The 22,149-nt window shown below is 35.3% G+C and overlaps 1 protein-coding gene, 1 long non-coding RNA gene and 1 pseudogene across 2 annotated transcripts; 2 read left to right on the top strand and 1 right to left on the bottom strand.

The window, feature by feature from the left end:
• Window positions 1-1,282: 1,282 nt before the first annotated feature.
• Window positions 1,283-5,070, top strand: LOC149791337 (uncharacterized; annotated as a pseudogene).
• Window positions 5,071-6,517: 1,447 nt separating this feature from the next.
• Window positions 6,518-7,794, top strand: LOC149791336 (uncharacterized). Its single transcript, XM_089969174.1, has 2 exons — window positions 6,518-7,098; window positions 7,742-7,794. Exons 1-2 carry the CDS (start codon window positions 6,533-6,535, stop codon window positions 7,758-7,760), a joined length of 585 nt encoding a protein of 194 aa, XP_089825300.1. The 5' UTR covers window positions 6,518-6,532; the 3' UTR covers window positions 7,761-7,794.
• A 5,054-nt stretch (window positions 7,795-12,848) lies between these two features.
• LOC149791335 (uncharacterized) lies at window positions 12,849-18,712 on the bottom strand. Its single transcript, XR_016423343.1, has 3 exons — window positions 18,652-18,712; window positions 17,721-17,875; window positions 12,849-13,153 (listed from the first exon to the last, which is right to left on the bottom strand). It is a non-coding gene; the product is annotated as an uncharacterized LOC149791335 (long non-coding RNA).
• Window positions 18,713-22,149: the final 3,437 nt, after the last annotated feature.

The raw sequence follows: 22,149 nt of genomic DNA, 5'->3' as shown, positions 1-22,149 counted from the left end.
CTTTTATCCTAATATTTGAATATTCTTCCTCCTCCTCTTCGTCTTTTTTTCCTCTTTTTTATTCATTTTATCTTTTTACATTGGATGTACATCCTCCTCATCTATATCACTGACATCAATATATGGTAACAAATCACAAGATACATTTGGATCATCCTGGATGTTTTTCATATCCTCGATTGTATCCCCATTACTGTCAACTGATCTAATGGAGGTAATGGCTCCATTAATGCTCTCTATATCTTCACTGGAGATGTTTGGTGGGAAGGTTTCAGTTCTATCATTATTACTAACTTTATCCATTTTCTCCAAATCATGAATGGCCAAGGATGTAAAGCTTTCATCTAGATCCATGTCTTCTTCCTGAAATTCTGAATTTTCCATCGAAGCCGCTTTGTCTAGAATGTTTGTGAAGGGCTGTAATGATGTAAGTCTTGTCCATATGTATTTCAGGCCCCATTTGGCTTGCTGCTGAAAACGTTCAAAAGCACACTCTTCATCAGAGGTCATCTTTAGTAGAACCCATTCTAGATCTTCTTTTTTCAGCGGTGGTGCTTCCTTGCATGCGCAATCTTCTTTTTCTTCACACAGTGGAAGATGCCATGTTAATACATCGTTTGAATCTTTGGAATGCGTTTGATTGTAATGGGCAGGGTGCATAGTTGACTTATTCTCCTTTCACCAGGTTGTGGGTCAGTTTTCATGGTGAGCTGGACCAGATTGTCCATGAAACATATAAGATGACAGTCTTTGAGACAAACCAAATGTTCAGAAAATGAGACATCACTTGGTTTTATATAGCAAAGTGGATATGGTTTCAGATACGTTTTAAAGTGACAAAGGTCTGGATCTGCAGCTTTCTTAAGACGTCTGTCTCCATTTCGTAGACTTTGACTCATATTGGTAGCTGATGTGATGGAAAAAACAGATGTGATGTTATAGTAGTTAATGAACAACTCATCTGTGACAATATCTTGTATGAGACCACTGTAATTTCTGTTAAGTATGTTCAGTGATGAATCGAAATGGCAATATAAAGAGGATATTTTTGATGTGTAGAAATCATCTGATGATCGACGCCTGAGGCTGTCTTTGTTCAGTAGTGTTTGTTCTAATAAACACTGGAGTGGTAAAGGAACGTGCAAACGCCATTCTCTCATTATTTGAAAGTGGTTCATATCTAAGGGATCAGCAAGCCAATGTTTCTCCTCTTTAAAACATTGAAAGCAAAAGGAGTCAAGAATTCTATATTCCTCTGGGAGATCTTGGTCATCCAGACAAGATGAAAGTGACACATAATGAGGTTGGAGTTTTCCAGATTTTAGATGACTTCTTGTAAGAAAACGCTCACCAGGCGGAAGGCAGCCTTTGGGAAAGAAGAGTATGACAGGCACATAAACATTGTGACTTTTCTTCAGAGAGGCACGAACTATCAGAGACATATCATCATACATTTCAACATGATGTTGCAATTCCTGCAATTCGATACCAATGTGTACTCCTGCTTTATGTGCACACACATTTGTGCACTGAAAACAAATAATATTTTGAAACTGAGGAGCAGGTATGTCTCTAAGAGCATCTTCTGTGTCGGTTTCTATTTTATCAGGTCGATGGATACTTTCAAGATAGATAGTAATTCCATTTATTGCATCAGCAGCAAACTTTCGAGCAACATTCCGCTGACATACCTTCAAGCACAACAGGTTTCCATCTGTATACCATCACTCGAGTCTCTACCTTTCAATAAAATCGAAGATGGAACTTTCATAGCCATAGATGATCTTGTAAAGTTCCTTAAATCTAACCATTCGAATCGTGACAAGAAAAAAATTGTGAAGAAAGAAAATATTGTACAAGAATTACAGAGACATGATACTGGGATAATCCAGAGAGAAGAAAAGAATTTGGTTTCTTTGTCGTCTTTCTTTCGATATATGTTCCATCACAATGATGACTTCCAGGTTTGCAAAGTGGTATGTGATGAACTCTTAGAAAAACAAACACAGTCTATATCTTCAAACAAATGGAATAAATCAACATGGAACCTTTATCAACAACTAGCGTCTGTTGAAATTTTAAGTTTGGGTCTGTATGAAGAAACAATTAATAAGCTACAACTTGAAGGGCTGAAGATTCCATCTTTAATTATTGATTATGAAACACAGTTCACCGACAGCGAATGGAATAAAATTCAATTGCTTTAATGGCATTATATTTCCTTTTGTAAGAAAGAAGTGTCAGACTATGAAAATGAGCAGGAAAGTAAATGGGAATTCTTTATATTATGTAAAGAGTTGGCAGAAAAAGTACAAGAACTCAATCAGTTGTGCTTGAAGGTATGTCAACGGAAGTTTGCTCGAAAGTTTGCTGCTGATGCAATAAATGGAATTACTATCTATCTTGAAAGTATCCGTCAACCTGAGAAAATAGAAACCGACACAGAAAATGCTCTTAGAGACATACCTGCTCCTCCGTTTCAAAATATCATTTGTTTTCAGTGCACAAATGTGGGTGCACATAAAGCAGGAGTACACATTGGTATCGAATTGCAGGAATTGCAACATAATGTTGAAATGTATGATGATATGTCTCTGATAGTTCGTGCCTCTCTGAAGAAAAGTCACAATGTTCATGTGCCTGTCATACTCTTCTTTCCCAAAGGCTGCCTTCCGCCTGGTGAGCGTTTTCTTGCAAGAAGTCATCTAAACTCTGGAAAATTCCAACCCCATTATGTGTCACTTTCATCTTGTCTGGATGACCAAGATCTCCCAGAGGAATATAGAATTCTTGACTCCTTTTGCTTTCAGTGTTTTAAAGAGAAGAAACATTGGCTTGCTGATCCCTTAGATATGAACCACTTTCAAATAACGAGAGAATGGCGTTTGCACGTTCCTTTACCATTCCAGTGTTTATTAGAACAAACACCACTGAACAAAGACAGCCTCAGGCGTCGATCATCAGATGATTTCTACACATCAAAAATATCCTCTTTATATTGCCATTTCGATTCATCACTGAACATACTTAACAGAAATTACAGTGGTCTCATACAAGATATTGTCACAGATGAGTTGTTCATCAACTACTATAACATCACATCTGTTTTTTCCATCACATCAGCTACCAATATGAGTCAAAGTCTGCAAAATGGAGACAGACGTCTTAAGAAAGCTGCAGATCCAGAACTTTGTCACTTTAAAACGTATCTGAAACCATATCCACTTTGCTATATAAAACCAAGTGATGTCTCATCTTCTGAACATTTGGTTTGTCTCAGAGACTGCCATCTTATATTTTTCATGGACAATCTGGTCCAGCTCACCATGAAAACTGACCCACAACCTGGTGAAAGGAGAATAAATCAACTATGCACCCTGCCCATTACAATCAAAGGCATTCCAAAGGATTCAAAGGATGTATTAACATGGCATCTTCCACTGTGTGAAGAAAAAGAAGATTGTGCATGCAAAGAAGCACCACCGCTGAAAAAAGAAGATCTAGAATGGGTTCTACTAAAGATGACCTCTGATGAAGAGTGTGCTTTTGAACGTTTTCAGCAGCAAGCCAAATGGGGCCTGAAATACATATGGACAAGACTTACATCATTACAGCCCTTCACAAACATTCTAGGCAAATAGGCTTCGATGGAAAATTCAGAATTTCAAGAAGAAAACATGGATCTAGATGAAAGCTTTTCATCCTTGGCCATTCATGATTTGGAGAAAATGGATAAAAGTAGTAATGATGATAGAAATAAAAACTTCCCACCAAACATCTCCAGTGAAGATATAGAGAGCATTAATGGAGCCATTACCTCCATTAGGTCAGTTGACAGTAATGGGGATACAATCGAGGATATGAAAAACATCCAGGATGATCCAAATGTATCTTGTGATTTGTTACCATATATTGATGTCAGTGATATAGATGAAGAGGATGTACATCTTATGTATAAAGATAAAATGAATGAAAAAAGAGGAAAAGAAGAGGAAGAGGAGGAGGAAGAATATTCAAATATTAGGATAAAAGTTGGTGCTAATAAAGATAATCTCCAAGATGTTCAAGCCCTCCTTGAAGACATACAGATACCATTTATGACAAACAAAGATGAAACTGTTGTCTGCAGTACTGATAGTAGCATACTAGAGTATCAGGATCTAAACAACACACCATCACAGCCACTATTATGCCGCCATCCTCCACCCTCCATTGGTAGAGATGACGACATAACCACATTGAAAGTGGTTCTGGATGATTTTTTGGAGAGGCTGAACTGAGTGAAACAAATGATAAGGTTCTGTTTGCACCTGACTACAAGATTGCCAGAAATCTTTTTAAGCTTGTAGATGGGAACAAAAAGTATGCAACATTTCTTCCAGAATTTCAGTACTGCACTTGAGAAAGTCTAAAATCATGAATTTAATATCAGCTTATGAAACATCAGGCCTCATTCATATACTGAAATATATGAGAGATGATGATATTGAAAAAGGCTGCAGTAAATTGGTAAGTATCGAGAACATCGAGACAGCCACGCGAAATGTTTGGCGATTGTCAGCAGCTTTGCATATCTCGGTTATCATCACGTTTATCAACTCGCTACCACATTCACATGCAGAGGAGCTGGAAAAAAAATTGTATGATCAGGAGTTATCCGTCAGCCAGCTTGAATTGAGATGGGGACAAATGTTGAAAGAATTCATTAAGAAAACATCCACTGAGAATAAAACGTTTTCCCTGCATATTGATATAATGAGGCATTGTGACGAAATTGTAGCCATCGCCGTTGCTGAAAGACTAGGAGGAAAAGATGGATACAACTTACTACTGGCCGGTGTGAAGTCTTCACTTCCATTCTCATTCTTAAATGGAGCTTCCAGTTATGCTGGATTTTGCACACGGCTTTTGATAGAACATTACAAATCAAGTCACTTTCACAGACAAATGAAACATGCTCTATTTAGTACCTCTCACAATGGCAGTATTGTCAGGTTTGGATTAAACACTGCTCGAGAGACTGACCACAGAGATGTAAAGAAATGTATTCGACCAGGGGCCATATTGTAAGAACAGTTGGTCTGATACATCGAAGAAAAGGAATGTCATCAAGTTTTGATCCCATTCTAAGAAATGTATATCACAAGGAGAATCCAGAGGTTCAGCAAGAGATGTTAGATTCAACAACAGAAGAGATAGGAACATTCTTGATTCACAGATATGCAGCAAGAGAGTGTCTATTGGGTATGACACTTAGTGATTGTCCTAATATTGAATTGATAAACGGACCCAAACATCTCATTAACAGAATAAAAAGATCAATAAAAAGATCAGAAGGGTCAACAATCAAGAGGACTAAAGGCATACCAAAAAATACATCATGTAAGAGCAAGAAAGAAAAAAGCAAGGAGAAAAGAAAAAGGACAGTAAAGAAGATGACAACGATTGTGGACTGTCTAAGCTCTTCCATGAATACTTGTCAGTCAATCTTTAAGCCAGATGGGACAAAATCATCCACTAATAAATCAGCTGGTGTGAAAAGAGCTCTTCTCGAGTTGATAAAGAAAATACCTGATACTCGAGCTACAAGTGAGCAAAAGGAAGATTTGCCAGACTTGGATGAGTTCATCCTAACAGATTTCAAAGCTGTTCCACCAACCATAAAGGAACAAACGAAAGCTTCAGTTGTAGAATTTGCCGGTGTGAAGTTCAAGACATCATCTTCGACTGGAGACCAGTAATTAGAGTACGTATCAAAGGCAATTCTTCACAAGCTGATAGGACACCTTCCAAATTTACGTCACATTGTTATCTGTGAGGAAAAATATTCCTTCACACCAGACACACTAAAAGCACATACAAGAAAAATGCGGGATTCTAAAGGAAAAATATCTATCTTACATTTGAAGGAAGAAAAAGAGGTGATCAGTGAAGATAAATTTCACAAGCCCTCTGTCGTGGGAACAGCTACCGGCAAGAAACTTGTAAGTTCCTATTTAGGCAATCACATTGATCAGCTTCTTCTTAAGCAAAATATTATACTGGATATAACTCTGCTGACAGCATGTCATTGCCAAGAGGTCCCCTGCACATGTTGTCCTTTCACAACACCACTGAGAGTTCGATTTACTTCCGAATCAGAATTGTTGGTACGGAGAAGCTGTCTAACATCAGGCAGAGAAAGGGAGAAGCAGAAATGGCTCAACTTGATTGGATGAAGGAGCTTGATGCTGAGTTGTCTGATGGAGATTCTGTTGTCAACTTTGTATCATCAGCTGATATCGACACAGTCCTAATTCACCTATTTGGTATCAGTCTCCACTGGAAAAGAAACCAAACTGGAACCTTTACACGCCCTGTTTATGTTTGGTTACAGAAACAAAAGCCCGAGCTGTACAACATTTCCAAAATCATATAATGTATTGAAAGATACTTCAGTAAGAAGTATTCGGCGGCTCTGATTGCCATCATTTTGTGCATGGGAGGAAATGACTTTTTGCCACATTATGGAATTTCACACGAAAAGATTTTAATGAAAGCCATTGACAATCAAGGTCTTGAGCTTTTCAAACTCTTTCACATGGAAATCCATGAGACAGATGAGTCAGTTTCATCCATAATGCTAAATATTGATGCATACATTTCCTTTTTAAAGGATTTGTACTGTCCAAAGATCTACAATGCAGCTGCATTGTCCTTTGAAGAAGTAAGGCAAATGACAATCAAAATACCTGGGAAAGAATTCCGACATCCACAAACATGGATGCCCCCGGAAAGTGCCCTGAGGAATTTAGGAAGCCTTATTCAAGTTCAGATAGATTATTTATTGACTATGTGGTGCCACGAGGCCGCTTTGCCAGATCGTCTTCGATACTGTTGTATTTCCATGTGTCCAAACGGTGAAGTTTATTACAGTTTTGGAGATGATGTTCATGTATCTGACAAAAAACAATTATTATCAATACCAGAGGAGCTACTCCAGGAGAAAATTAATTGTGCGAAACAAACTAGAGTACGAACATCAAAGAAACGTGCCTTGCATGATACACCATGCAAACAGAATCCGAGAAAACGACAGCCTCTAATGTCAACTCCAAGGTAAGCATACAAACATTTTTAACTCAACAAATTTCATTTTTTTTCTCTCTCTCTTTCTTTTTGGGTTCTCAATGAACAAGCTGTGCAGTTGAATTCGAATTGTAATTAAGCATACCACACATGCATACATGTACATTGCCGTTATACACAGTTAAAATTATTCTATTTGATCAAAAAATGCTTCAGTAAGGTTTATCAGATAGCTATTCATAAAATAAACAAAATTATTTTAAACCATTTTAAATGTATAGCTACTTCTCATAGATTTCTGCTTCTCATTTTTCCTGGCAACATCTTTGAAAAAAAAAACTGTTAACTTAGCCGCTAAATATGGGAAAAATTTGTACTGGACTGTTTTGGTCAAACGTCACATATCAAATGGCCAATTGTAGATCAATTTACATTTTGTCAACATCAGTACTTATTTTCCTCATTAGATACATTCTTCTTGGGACAAAAAATTTGCATGCATCTATGTGTTAATTATCTGTATTAAACTGATTTACATACCTTACCGTGGTGCATCTATGTATACAGTTTTGAGGAACCCATAAATCGCATTCCATCAAGATCTATTTTTGAATCTAAGTTTCATTGTTTACCATACAGCAGTGTACTTGGATAAATTTGTGTTCTTTTCCAGAAAGATGAAGTTTTCCTAGTGACCAGACATTGTAAAACACAACCAATAATGTACTACAGGACTTAGAAAGGAATGATGAAAATATTGAATGGCCATTAAAGTCCAATGCAATTCAGATATGATAGCGACTTGTACCTTAAAAAGGAATTCATTTGAAATGGAAATAACACACAATGTGGACAGTGTACCCCATAGGGCAGCATTTGGAACAGTTGTAAATACTATGCTCAAATAATTCTAGGATCTTGTAATAAGCATGGATAGACGCATAGTTGATATCGTACCATAGATGTTACCTCTGATGTGTTCTGGTTCGGATGTACGAAATGTTTATGTAAACTTTGACAATACTTTTAATTTACATATCATCATTTGGAAAATAAATATCAAGTTTGTTCACTGGACTTTATAAATTTACAGTGCAGTCTGCAATACATGTTTAACATATTTTGTACAAAAGTGTTACAGTAGAAGAGTCATATGTAAAAATGGGGCGTAGCAAATAATTTTTTCATAAGTTCATGTGTTTAACATCTTAGAATTTCTAAAAGTATTATGTGATATTTTTTTGTTCTTAAAATGCACATTCATTGAAATTAAAAAAGCAGGTGCATTATTCTTTGAGACCGACAAATTACAATGTGGGATGTAACAACATTTATATGGACTATTCATAAAACCATATAGAATGTTTCTATGTGGCTGGAAGAAAAAAACATATGAAGTAATAAGCCTTCATAGTAATGAAATGCATATAAAACGACACTCATTATATTGTCCAAATACTTGCTTCAATTGCAATATTTGGAGGTTCTGTGAACTGATAACCGTGTGCATACAGTAGTTTACACCAGCCTGGAAGAACTCATCAGGCTCACACAGGCATGGGCTTGGGATGTTAATAGCAGAGGGCCATTCAGCTGGGGTGTCATATTACCTTGGATAGAAACTATCCAAATTTTTGGGGGCCTGTCCTATGAGTAATTAGTTTCCCCAGAATCAAGTGCCTGTGATGTCCATGTATAAGTGTTCTCCATTTTTCAATATCTTGTTCCTACTGTATGTTTGAAAGCACACTGTTTTATTAATACAATGTTTGCACAAGGACTTGCTTTGCAATATTCCCAAAATAGATGTGATCGGCTGATCAATAATTCACTCGGTGACTGCATTGTGTAATGTATATTGGGGTGGAATATATTTTTTATTTTTTATAACAGCGTGCTCATAAAGGTCATTTTGTACACCTGTCAATTATCTTCGTGAGACAGGTTTTTTTTTAAATTTGGCGAGGGAACTTACATACATTTACAAGCGTTATCATTATTTATATCACCTCTATCCCTCTCTCTCTCTCTCTCTCTCTCACACACACACACACACCTTAGGTTAATGTGACATGCACATTACTTGCATAAAAGTTTAATAACCTTATCATGTAAACATGATGGAACAAATAATAAGATTTTATTGTACATCTTTCAACTATTAGTAAATCTATTATAAAGCACTCTATTGACTAGAATTACAAAAGGATCTCTAGTCATGATAGAAAAGGATGTTATAGTGCTACCAGAATATATGGCTGGCAGATTGTTATCAGTTAAAATTTTGAGTTGCAGTCAAGTTAGTTTTATTTATGTGATTTTTTTTATAGATCTATTATGTATTCTTGCTTAAATGAAGTATTTCAGTTCTAAGTGTTTAACACAGTGCACAAAGAAACAGATTTAAAACATAAATTATAATACAAATGAATATTTAATTCATATTTTTAGTTACAAAGTTACAAAGAATATAGCAAAAGATGAACCCAAGCATACAGAACCGATGGCCAGTACATTTACATGCTTCACATCAACACCTGGCAAAGTGCTTTTGCAACATACTGAGAGAATGAAGACACCTTCAGTATCTGAAGTATTTTCTATTGAATCAGGAAGGTAAAACTGACAAATTTCTTGTAGATTTTGTGTGTGTGTGTGGGGGGGGAGGTTGTCTTACAATTGTCATTCTGCTGAAAACAATGATGTAACAAATGCAATTCTGATAAAGGACATTATTATAACTACCAGCAGGTTGAGTTCCCACTTCATGCTTTTCTTAGTTTGAGTTTGAAAAAAAAAAAGAACTTGAATTTTGCTTTCTCAGAAGTGGGGTTGGGTATTTCAACTGTGCCACTTGATGCACAGAAAAAGGCATAATTTGAACTGTCATTGTTTTGGTTATGCAAAAAAGTTCCAGTATACTGTGCTGGCTAACCCAATAATCACAGCCATTTTTTTTCCCCACTCAATACTTAGAGGACCAGTGATTGTATATTGAAATTGTGTCTACATGACTCATATGCTTTCTTTATGCCATTTCTCATTTATACATGTATCTATGTCTCACATGCAGTTCTTGCTAACACCCTCTTCCCATCTATCCACTTAACTCATGATGAATGCACATAAGACATATTTAATTTATAAACAAAATACTGAGATAACAGTTGAAGTTTGTTTTTGGAAACCACTGGCAGTTCATTAGAACTTTATTCATTAGGACTGGTGATATAACTTATTTGGGATTTAATTTACAATACTGTAAGTTCTTTTTAAATTTCATTTTTTATTCTTGGGAATTAAATGACTTGTTGGTTTTCACTCTTTACTGTTATAAAACTTTTGAAATTGAAAAGCTGTTTCTGTTTTGATGATTGCTTTTCATGCATTTTTAACTTTATTTTATCTACCTACTTTTCAAGGTTGTCAAACAAATGGATAATATGGCTTTATTACAATGGTCCCAAGACATGAACCAGTTTTGATTTTCATGCAAGACTGCTAGCAGCTATGGACAATTTTTTGTGAGTTTTCAGTCCTTTTATTTGAAACATATATGTAAACATTTGTTATTATATACTTCTGTATGAAATCAAAATTACAGTGCATAATCCGTATCTTCTGATTTTTTTAATATATATTTTATCCATATATATTCATCACCAAATCTTCTAGATATGTAGTTTATTAAAAGTAATTTTGTTGAAATGTCAGAGTAATGTGGAATATTGAAGGAACAATGATCTGAGCAAAATTTAAATCCTGCTACGTTAACTATTAGCCAGTTCTACAATGTAGCTTTCGCTTTATGATCACCATGACAAAAGAGACCAGCTTTAGGTGCTAAAGGTATTGATTGTGGCATTCTTTCAGAGTATCTTGAGGAGTGTCCTACATCACATCACCAATACACATGAGTAGATCCTCTCACATGGCCAAGGCATTAATATATGTCTTCATGAACCTTACATAGAGAATGAAGAGTGGACAAAGCCTTGGATTGATGAAGTTGATCCCAAAAAGGAAGCCAAAGTGCTGAAAACCTTGGCACAGGTGCTCTTGGACCAAAGGTTCCTAAACAGAGTGGAGTATTACTTAAATTTCAGGTATGCTATTTCAGGATTGCAACAATTGCATGGTATTTAAAAGAAAAATGTGAAGACCACTTTAAATGTTTTTATTCTCAACTAAATAATAAATTACTGTATGTATTATTTACCATCTGAAGATCTGAATAAGTTAGAATTCATAAGATGTGTGCACATGATACATGTATAGTGACTCTCCTTCTCAAGTCTTTGGTAATTTCAGGTATAATACATGCACATCAGGTATAAATAATTCCATGACACTCTATCAATAAACACTTCAGTAAAGATTTTATGTATGCAAAAATTACCAACAGTAATGATTATTTAATAATTGTATTAATCTGTTAGCAGATTACAAATAACACATGTTACAAGATACATGTTTTTGATAATTGCAGAAGCACTGCTGAGCTTGAAGTTTTTCATCAGCAGATCATGATGTACAGTGCCAAGAAATTTTCATACATCCCTCCTGTGTACAGGATTAGGAATGAGCTAGCTGCTTTGGATCACAATATCCACAGTGGCTGAGGTGTAATGAGAAACAAAGAAGGGGAGATAGTGTAAGCTTGTTTCACTACAGGAAATTAGAAATAATTTTATATATTGATTGTACATTATGATCCCTGCCTTGAGATCAGACGAATGGAATATTATTCACATGTACAAGTCATGAAAACTTTGTATTAGATACAAGTCATTTTGCAACAATCGGCACACATTTATATTTGTGGTAAGGAATCTTAATATTTTCATGCATACAGATGTTGTAATTAGTATTGTTATCATTCTAGTGGATATTTATTTTGATTTGAGCAATGCAAGTCTTATAATTAGATCCAGTGATATGTATAGCACTTTCCCAGGGGCCTGACACACTTTATTAAGGATATATGGGGTTTATCGAATATCCTCAGGATGTTTGGGGTAGATGCTGTCATCATGATGATTACTAGCTAATGCCTGTTCATGAAAACATGTTGCTTTCTGAAGAAATGGGCAAAAATGCATCCTGTCTCACACAGTATTTTGTGGTTAGAACAAATAAGAGCAAAAACAACCCCTCAACAACTCCTTCTTGGGAACTGATCATGAGGCTCTAATATTGGGTAAAAAGTTAATATGGATTATCATGGGGATGCTTGTCACATGTTAAGAAAATAAAATTTTCTTTAAAACAGGCATCGATGTTACAACAAAAAAAAGTGGCAGATGGTCTGTCTACCCTTGTAAGGAAAAGAAAACATCCCCACATCAGGGAGCTTATATAGAAAGCCCTCATCTGTCAACTTGAGGGAAAGCAGGTATGCAGAGGAGAAGAGAACTAAAGAATGATGATCCCAGGAGAATTTGTAGAAACCTGGCACCTCAAGAACCACCATCAACTCTAGTTTTGGTGTGGTGAAGGAGATCTCTCGATTTTAGTTATGTAAAATATGAAACAGTGTCTGATACTTGGAGGTGTCTGCTAAGGCAGGTTACACTTTATATAATATCCTGAAATATCAGTAGTTGAAAATAAAATAATGTATAATATTGTATCTGCAGTTGCAGAAAACTTTTTATATTGATTATTTATGATCTTCGTGCCCATATTGTTTATAGGCAGAAATAGACAGTGTTTAAAAAAAAATCTGAAAGCATTATTGTTTGATGCAATATTATGTGCATTTATAAGAAAACAATGAATAAAATCAATTGTATTCATTTATATACAAACTCATACATGCAAGAAAGTGTTTAAGTTCATGCAAGCCTAGAGGGGATGAAGCCAGTGTATTGTCCATCTGGATATTTGTCATGTATCTGCCAGAAACAGCAAGAGGGAATTACATGTCTCTGTCCAGACCCGAGCCTTCCATGTTGCCGTAGTATGAACTTCCTATAGGTAGCATGACTGTTGGCACTCATCAAGTCAACTTTATCACTGAGGACAAGATCATTCCGTCTGTACATCCTGGACAAGGCAAGTACAGCCTCATCAAGGATTAGATCTTGAAAAATATGAAAAATTATTCCAATTGTAATATGCTATTTCTAAAATGTAAACAAATATATTTTAAGAAATAATAGGAACATGCACTTATTCAAATGTTATTCATCTTCGATCAGCAAATTCCACTGTGAAATACATATGGATCAAAACTGCACAAGGTTTTTATTTTGACATGAACACTGAGAGTTCCATCGCAACTAGAACTGATAGTTTATGTTAAGATGGACAGCTCAAAGTTTTTGGGGAGCATTTCTAGAAGTCAGAGACTCCTGCATTGGGATCAAATAGGAATGGCTGATTGCAGCTTAGATTTGTTTAGTATAGTGAGGTACCCACATTGAAATCAGGTAATGAAAAGAATCTACTTGATGAGTATCAACTGTAAATTAAAACAAAGTCCTTATCATTTGCATATGTATGCATGTCTGTTTTTGGACGGATTACAATTTTAAAATTCTTTCACAGTGGTTGCAAAGAAATAACATTTAAAACAATCATGTATGTACATCAATTATCAATCTTTGAGAGTCCACCTTGGAAATGGAATTCATTGTAAATGTTGTATTGTAAGAGTAACTATACCAAAGTTTCAATTGTACATTCATAGGCATGTGCTACACATATCCTGTATACAGAAAGAGGTTTTCTTTAATGTAGCCAACATGCCTGTCAAGTTATTCATAAATTCTGTGATATACATTTTGTACGTAAAAATTTTAAGCTTTGGCAATAACACGCTCAAGGAATATATAAAAGTTATTGAAAGAATTAAAGAAGTTTCAAAATTGCCATTGAATCGAGTAAATTTGTTATACAGAAATCATTTGCAGTAATCACCAGTTCAAAGGTGGAAACATTGAATGCCAAGCAGACTGGGCAATTAAAATTCTTACCCAAAAATGTTAGATCAGATATGAAGAAAAAACAAGTTTCTTGCAAGCCTTCATGTCAGTCTAAATTCTGGATAAATAAAACAATTTAGGAATATTAAGTCCTGATGTTTATCATGATAGTGCATATACAGTATTATCTTAACATATTTTGGGGCTTTAGAAATACACATTAAGGCATGCATTATATTTAAAACAGAAGAATAAAAGTGTAGTATTTATTTCACAAGACTTAAATGGCTATATGAATTCTATACATGTCTACTGTTTTAATAAAACTGCAATCTAGTCAGGTCTAATTGCTGAACTCCAAAGTAAGATTGCATAGACTTTTTGTTACCATTTTGTATTTAAAAAAAATAAAACTAATAAATGTATTACTTAAGTTGGTTTATTAATTAAATTGAAAAAAGAGCAAGTTGACCTTAATAGTATTGAATGTTTGTATTCCACTAGCATAATCACTAATACCTATATATGAAATGATTTTAGCTAATCTATCTTATGGCCCTCATACAAAGGAATTTATTTATTTTAATGTTTGAAGCCGCTGTATATATTGGTTTGGACAAAGGAAACAGAGTTGGCATTTCTAATGTCAACTGGAATACTATTCCAGAGCAAAGTTTCAGAGTACTGGAAACATTTTTTGAATAATTCCTTATTTGATTTGGGAATTTTATACTATTTGGTAGACATGGATCACAGGTGTGGAGTATTACCAGGTAGCCTATACTGGAATAGTGATTGTAAATATTCAGGAGCACTATTATTGGATATCATGTACATTAATTTGGCTTTTCTCAACCGGATTCAGTCTTTAATAGGTAATAATTTTAACTTATCAGCTAAAATTTTCCTTGCTTTCTTTCTGGATTGATATAGCCTGAATGCACTTGTTTTAAGATGTGCCAGCTTTACTATGATTTTATCATTTGAATTACTCCACACTGTGTTAAACTGGGTTGTATGTAACTGTTATAAAATAGTTTTCTTCACCTTATGCTACTGAAAAGCCATAAACTTGAATTAACTTTTTTACTGACATGTTCAGTCCATGATAGGTTATTATCTACCAAAACACCAAGTAGTCTATCATGACAAACCATTTGCAAATTTGTATCCTTCCATGTCAGACATAGTTCATCACTACCAAGATTTGTTCTTTCATGCCATGTTGAGATAAGTAATATTTTAGTTCTTCGAGTATTTACCACTATGCCACTGCATGTGCAACAGTTGTCCAGTTTGTTTAGGGCATCCTGTAAAGAAATTTCTAGTTTGTGCTTTGTGTTTTGGATGTCTGACAATGTTGTGTCATCTACATAGAGATCTGTAGATGAAATTGAGTCCCTTAGTAACAAGTGGTAGGCCACTAATAAATAGTATCAATAGTAATGGACCTAAATTGAACCTTGTGGTACTCCATATCTAATTGTACCAGGTTCCGACAGAACATTATTTATATAAACATGTTGTGTTCTCTCACTTAAGTATGAAGCAAACCATCTAATTGTTCCTTCATCACACTGGTTGATTTTCTGTTTCTTCAAAAGAATTTCATGTACAGCAACCCATAAACGTTCCTGAAATCTACAAATAGAGATCCTATTATTCAACTTTGATCGAGTGGTTGAAGCCATTTATCAGAGAGATCAAGTCAGTCTCACATGAATGTTTCTAAAGCCTGATTGAATAGGGTGTAACAGCAACTGTTTTGTTAAATATGACATGAACGAGTCATGGACATGTTTTTCAATCAGTTTTGACAAGTTTTGGTTGTATTGAAATTGGCTGGTAGTTATCGGCATCATTCAAAGAACCAGATTTGTGCATAGGCATTACTTTTGCAGTTTTCCATATTTTGGATACAGATGAGGTTGCAATATTTAAATTGATTATGAATGTTATGCTATCTGAAATAGCTGTGGCAGAAGTTTTAATGAGTGGTGGACCAATCTAATCAAGTCCTGAGGCTTTCTTGATATTATGTTTACTGGGACATTTTTTAGCAGTTTTTTTTATACCTGTGGGATCGAGAAACATACCTCCTGAGGGATTTTTTCAGTTCATTATAGTTGTTTTCTATCACTTGTTCTTTTAACTTAGTGGTAACATTAGTGAAACAAATCACTCAAAACATTTGCAATGTCAGTGTCATCAGTGGCTTTTGTGTCATTTACCAGAAGTGAGTGAATTTTATTTGTCTGATCTTTGTGTGTTACCCCAATGAGTTCACTGAAGACTTTCCAGATGGAGTTTGTGTTGCTCTTTATGTAATCAAGCCTTGATTGATAAAAAGTTTTTATTAGCCTTTTCAATCATACTTGTTATTTCCCCATACTTGATATTGTGCATGGTTCCCCATAGCCTTCAACTGGTCTCGTGTCTTCATAGTATCTAGGATTTCAGTAGTAAATCAGTTAGGTTGGATTTCATACTTTACTCAATGTACTTTTAGTGGTGCAATGCTTAGAGACTACATCCATAAACCAGTCCACACCCTTAGAGCTTCACATGTCATCAAAATTTTGGATAATATTCTATGGAACTTTATACAGGTCATCTTGAAATTGTTATTTACTTCAATTTTGGAAAGATCGGTAAGTGATAGTTTTGTGTGTATTTTTCCTATTTCTGTTGCATTTAACCTTTGTTGTCAAAAAAGTAGGATAGTGGTCACTAAGACCAACATTTGGTACATTAACATAAGCCACATTGTTTGGTAGGTTGGTATAAATGTGATCAATAAGAGTGCTTGATATTTCTGTTACACTTGTGGGCTCATTTACCAGCTGGACTAGGCCTAATGATTCAATAAATTCCATCCAGTTACTCCTTATTTGAGTATTGAGTAGGTCCTTATTTACACTGCTGAGTATATATGTTTCTTTCTCCTGTGCAAGAACATTTTCCATTTGTTTCAAAAAGTTATCATTCCAAATTGCTTTGGAGGAAGGTGGCCTATAAATGAAACCAACTAGGAATGATTCTGCATTATTTTGAGAAATTTCCACCCAAATACTCTCAATTTCATGTGACCCCAAGTGGGGTTGCCTTTCTGCATTTACATCTTGTAATGTATACAATACACACACACACCCCGTGTCTCTGTCCCTGCGTAATGGTTTATTGTAGCCTTGACAGTGAAATAGATTATCATTTGTGGTTAGCATTTAATTTGGTTTCAGTGAGTCCTAAAACATGCATATTATTTTCCTTGAAAGACAACATTAACTTAATCTGTTCTATTTTTTCCACTATACCTTGTACATTTAAGTGACCCATGTTAAAACATTTTGTATTTAGTTTCATATCAGTTATATGTATTTCATCATGCAATGGGGTACTCTATGAGATTGTCTCCATACTACTTTTATCATTTTATAAGGTGGCTACATAAATGAGGTGGCCTCTGTATTTTCTATGGTACCTGTGCATGGTCTTCTTTTCTCAAATCATATTGGGGTGGGGTGTTGAGTAGCAACAAAAAGTAAAGCAGTTTAAACATACATTGTTTGGTAAAATAACTAATCCTTTAATACAAGTATGCATTTTCTAAGTTGTGCAAAACACTACAGACATAGATATTAGAGTCTTTGCCAAGTTACTTAGTACCAAACATTTTTCAATATCTATCAATACTTGTTTTGCAGGATATAAATAAACAATTACTCTCATTCTTGTCTGCCTTGTCTGAACTATGTGTACAGCTTGGTCAGCTCAACTTTTAGGCTGCACAGCATGTCATCCTCCTCTCCCCCATTTGGTTTTTCAACTTCTTGCTCCATACCTCATCCTTCCTCTCCCTCTTCCTCTTAAAGGTCGCTCTAGAAATGAGCTTGAAAGTGAGCTGATTTAAGTCTATGTAATGAATTTTAATATGTAAAAGTATTTCATAATTTGACAATTAATATATTCATGATTACTTATCAAACTTACAGGAATATAGTGCTAACTTTGGATTAGAAATTAATACATGAGAGGTTGTGATTTGATGGAAGTTTTTTGGGCTGGATCAGGTCAAGTGTTGGGTGGGGTGGGGATCCAAAATTTAAAAAGGGCACCTACTTTCCTCGAATGGGCACCAAAGCAAAGTTAATGTGTCTATTTACTCAGTGTGCACAATACCCAATAAACATGTGCAAGAATAAGGCTGTGGTCAAACTTCAACTGACAAGTGACTGTACGTTTGTGTGTGTGTACTTTTTTATGATATGGCCCCGAGTTTTGAACCTGGATTCCATATCTTAGTCGCAGATTTAAGGGTGCACTGGTGACAATCTGGTTAGAATTTATAAATTGATTAATGAAATTGCTCAATTTTGAGCATTTTTAAATATCCCTGATGCTTTTCGTTTATAAAATTGAGTGGTGGGGACGTGAGGGAGTACGAATTCTTCTGGGCAAGAAATAGAGTGAGTACCTGTGGGTTTTTGCAATACTGTACAGAACACGTCGATTTAAATTATTCTCGTACCACAAAACTTTGAAATATAACTATAAAAGTAGTTCTACATACATTTCATTGTTTCCTCTCAAAATTAAAATTAGAAAGGAAAAGGATAAGAAGAAAAGAACGAGATCAGAAGAAGATCGTACTCACCGTTGTTGACATTTTGGGCGGTCTCGTAGCGTGGTTGTGTTTTACGTCATCATCTTCAGTGTTTACAATGTGGCCTATAATTATGCAAATTTCGGTCACCGGAATTTTCATTCGGGATCTACCGATCACTGCCGAGCGGGATTTCAACATGGAGACGATAGATTCGTTACTCTACGTACGAAGATTTCAGAGAGCTCGTATTTCATAACGCGAACCCCTACCTACTTGATATTACCACAGAATTGCCTTTTAAATAGTACTTAATCAGTTGATATACATAAATGTCCCAACATTTTTGCAAGAAAATTCACCCTCAGCTGCACTACTGTGCCTTTAAAAATCCAAAACTACACACGCACACACACACGCACGCACCACGAAAATGGATCTAACGATTTTTTCATCAAAATGATTATTAATGGCACTATAATCTAATTTAGGGTGGTCCAGCATCTTCAACACCGTGGGCTACATTACTTAAAATGTAAACTTCGTTATATATATATATATATATATATATATATATATATATATATATATATATATATATATATATATATATATTATCAGCACGGACCTGTACTACTTAGTGGACCACCCTGATCTAACTCATCGGACGAACAAACAGAGGTAGGAATGCATATAAGCTGCTACGTAACAGAACATAAGTAAGAATGAATGAATAAGCAAAGGAACAATGCAAGAAATTATCAACAAATAGGAAAGTTAGGAACTATATGAACTTACGCACGTATGACAATAAATAAGAAGATAATAAAGAATCAAAACCCAAAACATAGGGAAGAAAAAGTTCAGAGTGTAAATTTAACACAGTGAACGGAGTTTATTTCTGAATTGGCTTTTATTATTTTATTTCGTGCTTTAATTGGACTGACCAATAAAACAATTATTTTCTCAGACAATTATCTTCTAATCGCCTAATTATAAGTGTCAAAGAAGACATACATATTTCATCTGGACTGATTTCATAATTGGGAAATACAGCAAAAACAGTTTTATTCAATATTTAACTTACATCCGCATTGGTACGTTTCTAAACTAATTATTTGATTCTTATTGTCATAGTGATTCGATCACGTAATTCGGTTACACAGAAATAGTAGCGACCCGTCATGGTCCGGATTTTCTAAAGCTGACAACGATACGTAATCGAGGAATGAAGATCGAATTACTATCATAATTATATTTTTGTTATATACGTACCCTTTTTCAGATACCTAAAAAGGAACTTTACGTAAATTCATCTTAAATCATGAGTCGAATCATGGGCGTCCACACATAGGGGCAAGCCCCCCCCCCCTTCCCGATTTCACCTCTAAGCATGTTGTAGCCTACATCTGTAAAACTTAATAGCTGACTGCTACATGACTGCTCACCCTGACTCCCCGAAAAATTTTCTGCGGGCGCCCTTGAGTCGAATAGGGTCAACTTACAAATTGCTATAAATAGATATGATGTCATTTTTCCACACCACTTGAGTGCACTGTCATATCGTTTTCGAACAAACAGAACATTATAGGACTCACTGTACTAACTGAAACTCTGGTAGCGAGCCTGTGCCAACACAATCATGCTACAAATTAAATGCCCTTAGAATTATAAAAGCCCATGACAAATCTGATTTCATAAATGGGAAATACAGTAAAAAATAAACATTTAATGCAATATATATATATATATATATATATATATATATATATATATATATATATATATATATATATATATATATATATATATACTTTGTGTGTTAATTTTTATGATGATAGATTTTACGTATCATATGGACAGCGTTCTTTTGCATACCAGGGCCCTGCAACGTGGAATGAATTGCCCACTGTACTTTGACACAAAGACACAGTGATCCCATTCAAGAGTGCTCTCAAAACTCACGTATTTCGACTGCAAGAACAAACTTAAAGACCTAATAATGTTTCCTACCTTAAATATTTTCAGCATGTTTCTTATGTTTTCGAATTTCATGGTGTTTGTTTCTGTAGTCATATCATGATATGTTAGTAGTTAAGTGGGATACCCTAGCCTCAATGGGAATTAGCATTACAGAGACCCCTGGGACACTCTAGCCTCAATGGAAATATAACATGGAGAAAAATTGTGGGACACTCTAGCCTCAAGGGGAATTTAACATGGGAAAAAGTCTTGGGTCACTCTAGCCTCAAGGGGAATTGAACATGGGATTTTTTTTTTTTAAAAAAAAAGTTTTTTAAATTTAAATTTAAATTTAAATTTAAAAAAGGGGTAGGCAATTGAAAGGCTATCTCTTTTCGAGAAATATGGGGGCCCTGAAAAGGGCCTTTGGGTTTTTTCTTCTTCTTTTAACTTCTTAACTTTTTCCACCATCCCCTTATTTTGTCCATCATTCCTTTCTTCTTTTTCTTTTCTGTTTCTGGTATCCAGTCCGGGTGACCCATGGCTCGGAACTTGGCCTGTATTTTCATCCAGTTGTTATTCAGTTGGTCGAATTCTAATTTCTGCTTCTTATTCTGTTCTTCCTTTCTTTCTTTAGTCCACCTTTCCTTTATGTTCTCTACTTCTTGGGTCAGCACTCGTTTCATAAGTACCTCGGCTTTTATAAGTTGGTCAACACCCCATTTCACAAAAGACCACTCACTCCAAACTAAGATATCTTGTAGGAAGCATCTTACTAATGTTGTATTATCCAGAGCTTCCTTCAAGCTACCTACTCTTACATAGGGAGGGTTAATGAATCCTCTTATTTTCTTCACTTCTTCTTCTAACATACCGTCAAGGAGATCCATAGCTAGTTTCAGACTCCTCACTTGTCTGGTCACAGAATCCCTTGTAACTGGATATTTCCATTCCTTTTCTACTCTTTCTACAACATATCCTCCATCTACTATCCAAAAATAACAGTGTCTCAAGTTGTTGAACAGGTCAGATACAGCTGCCATTTTCTTTCCGTAGAATCGTGCAAACGACGAACACTGTGGGTTCTTATAGTGAAAGCGCGGACGTGATGGAAAACATCCCCCTAAAACATAAAATTGATCTTACCTAGATCATGACCGAACAACGCGCGGACGTGAAGGAAAACATCCCCCACTTTTCTCATTTCATATAATAAAACCCCAAACTATACTCTCCACATACGCAAAGAAACAATAAAAAACCCATAATCTACTATTCACACAAACTTACGCAAGCCCTTACAAACACAAACACACAAACACATACACTCACACTATTAATAAAGAGTTAGTGTTTATATTCACACTACTCTACCTACACACATTGGCAAATTAATAGTTATTTCTTTTCTAGAGTATTGGGTAGCCCTGAAAAGGGCTGTTGGTTTTTTTTTTAACTCCAGATGCACCTATCTAATGATGGCACCTTCCTGGCCTGGCGCCACACACGCATCTTCTACTCCAGTCTTTCCAGTTGACTCGTTTGGCTGGGAGCGCAGAGGAAGGATGATTAGCTTCATCACCCCAA

This window comes from Sinohyriopsis cumingii, chromosome 9, assembly GCF_028554795.1.
Source record: "Sinohyriopsis cumingii isolate HCF-2022 chromosome 9, ASM2855479v2, whole genome shotgun sequence".
Lineage (NCBI taxonomy): Eukaryota > Metazoa > Mollusca > Bivalvia > Unionida > Unionidae > Sinohyriopsis > Sinohyriopsis cumingii.
This window is presented reverse-complemented; position numbering and strand designations above follow the sequence as displayed.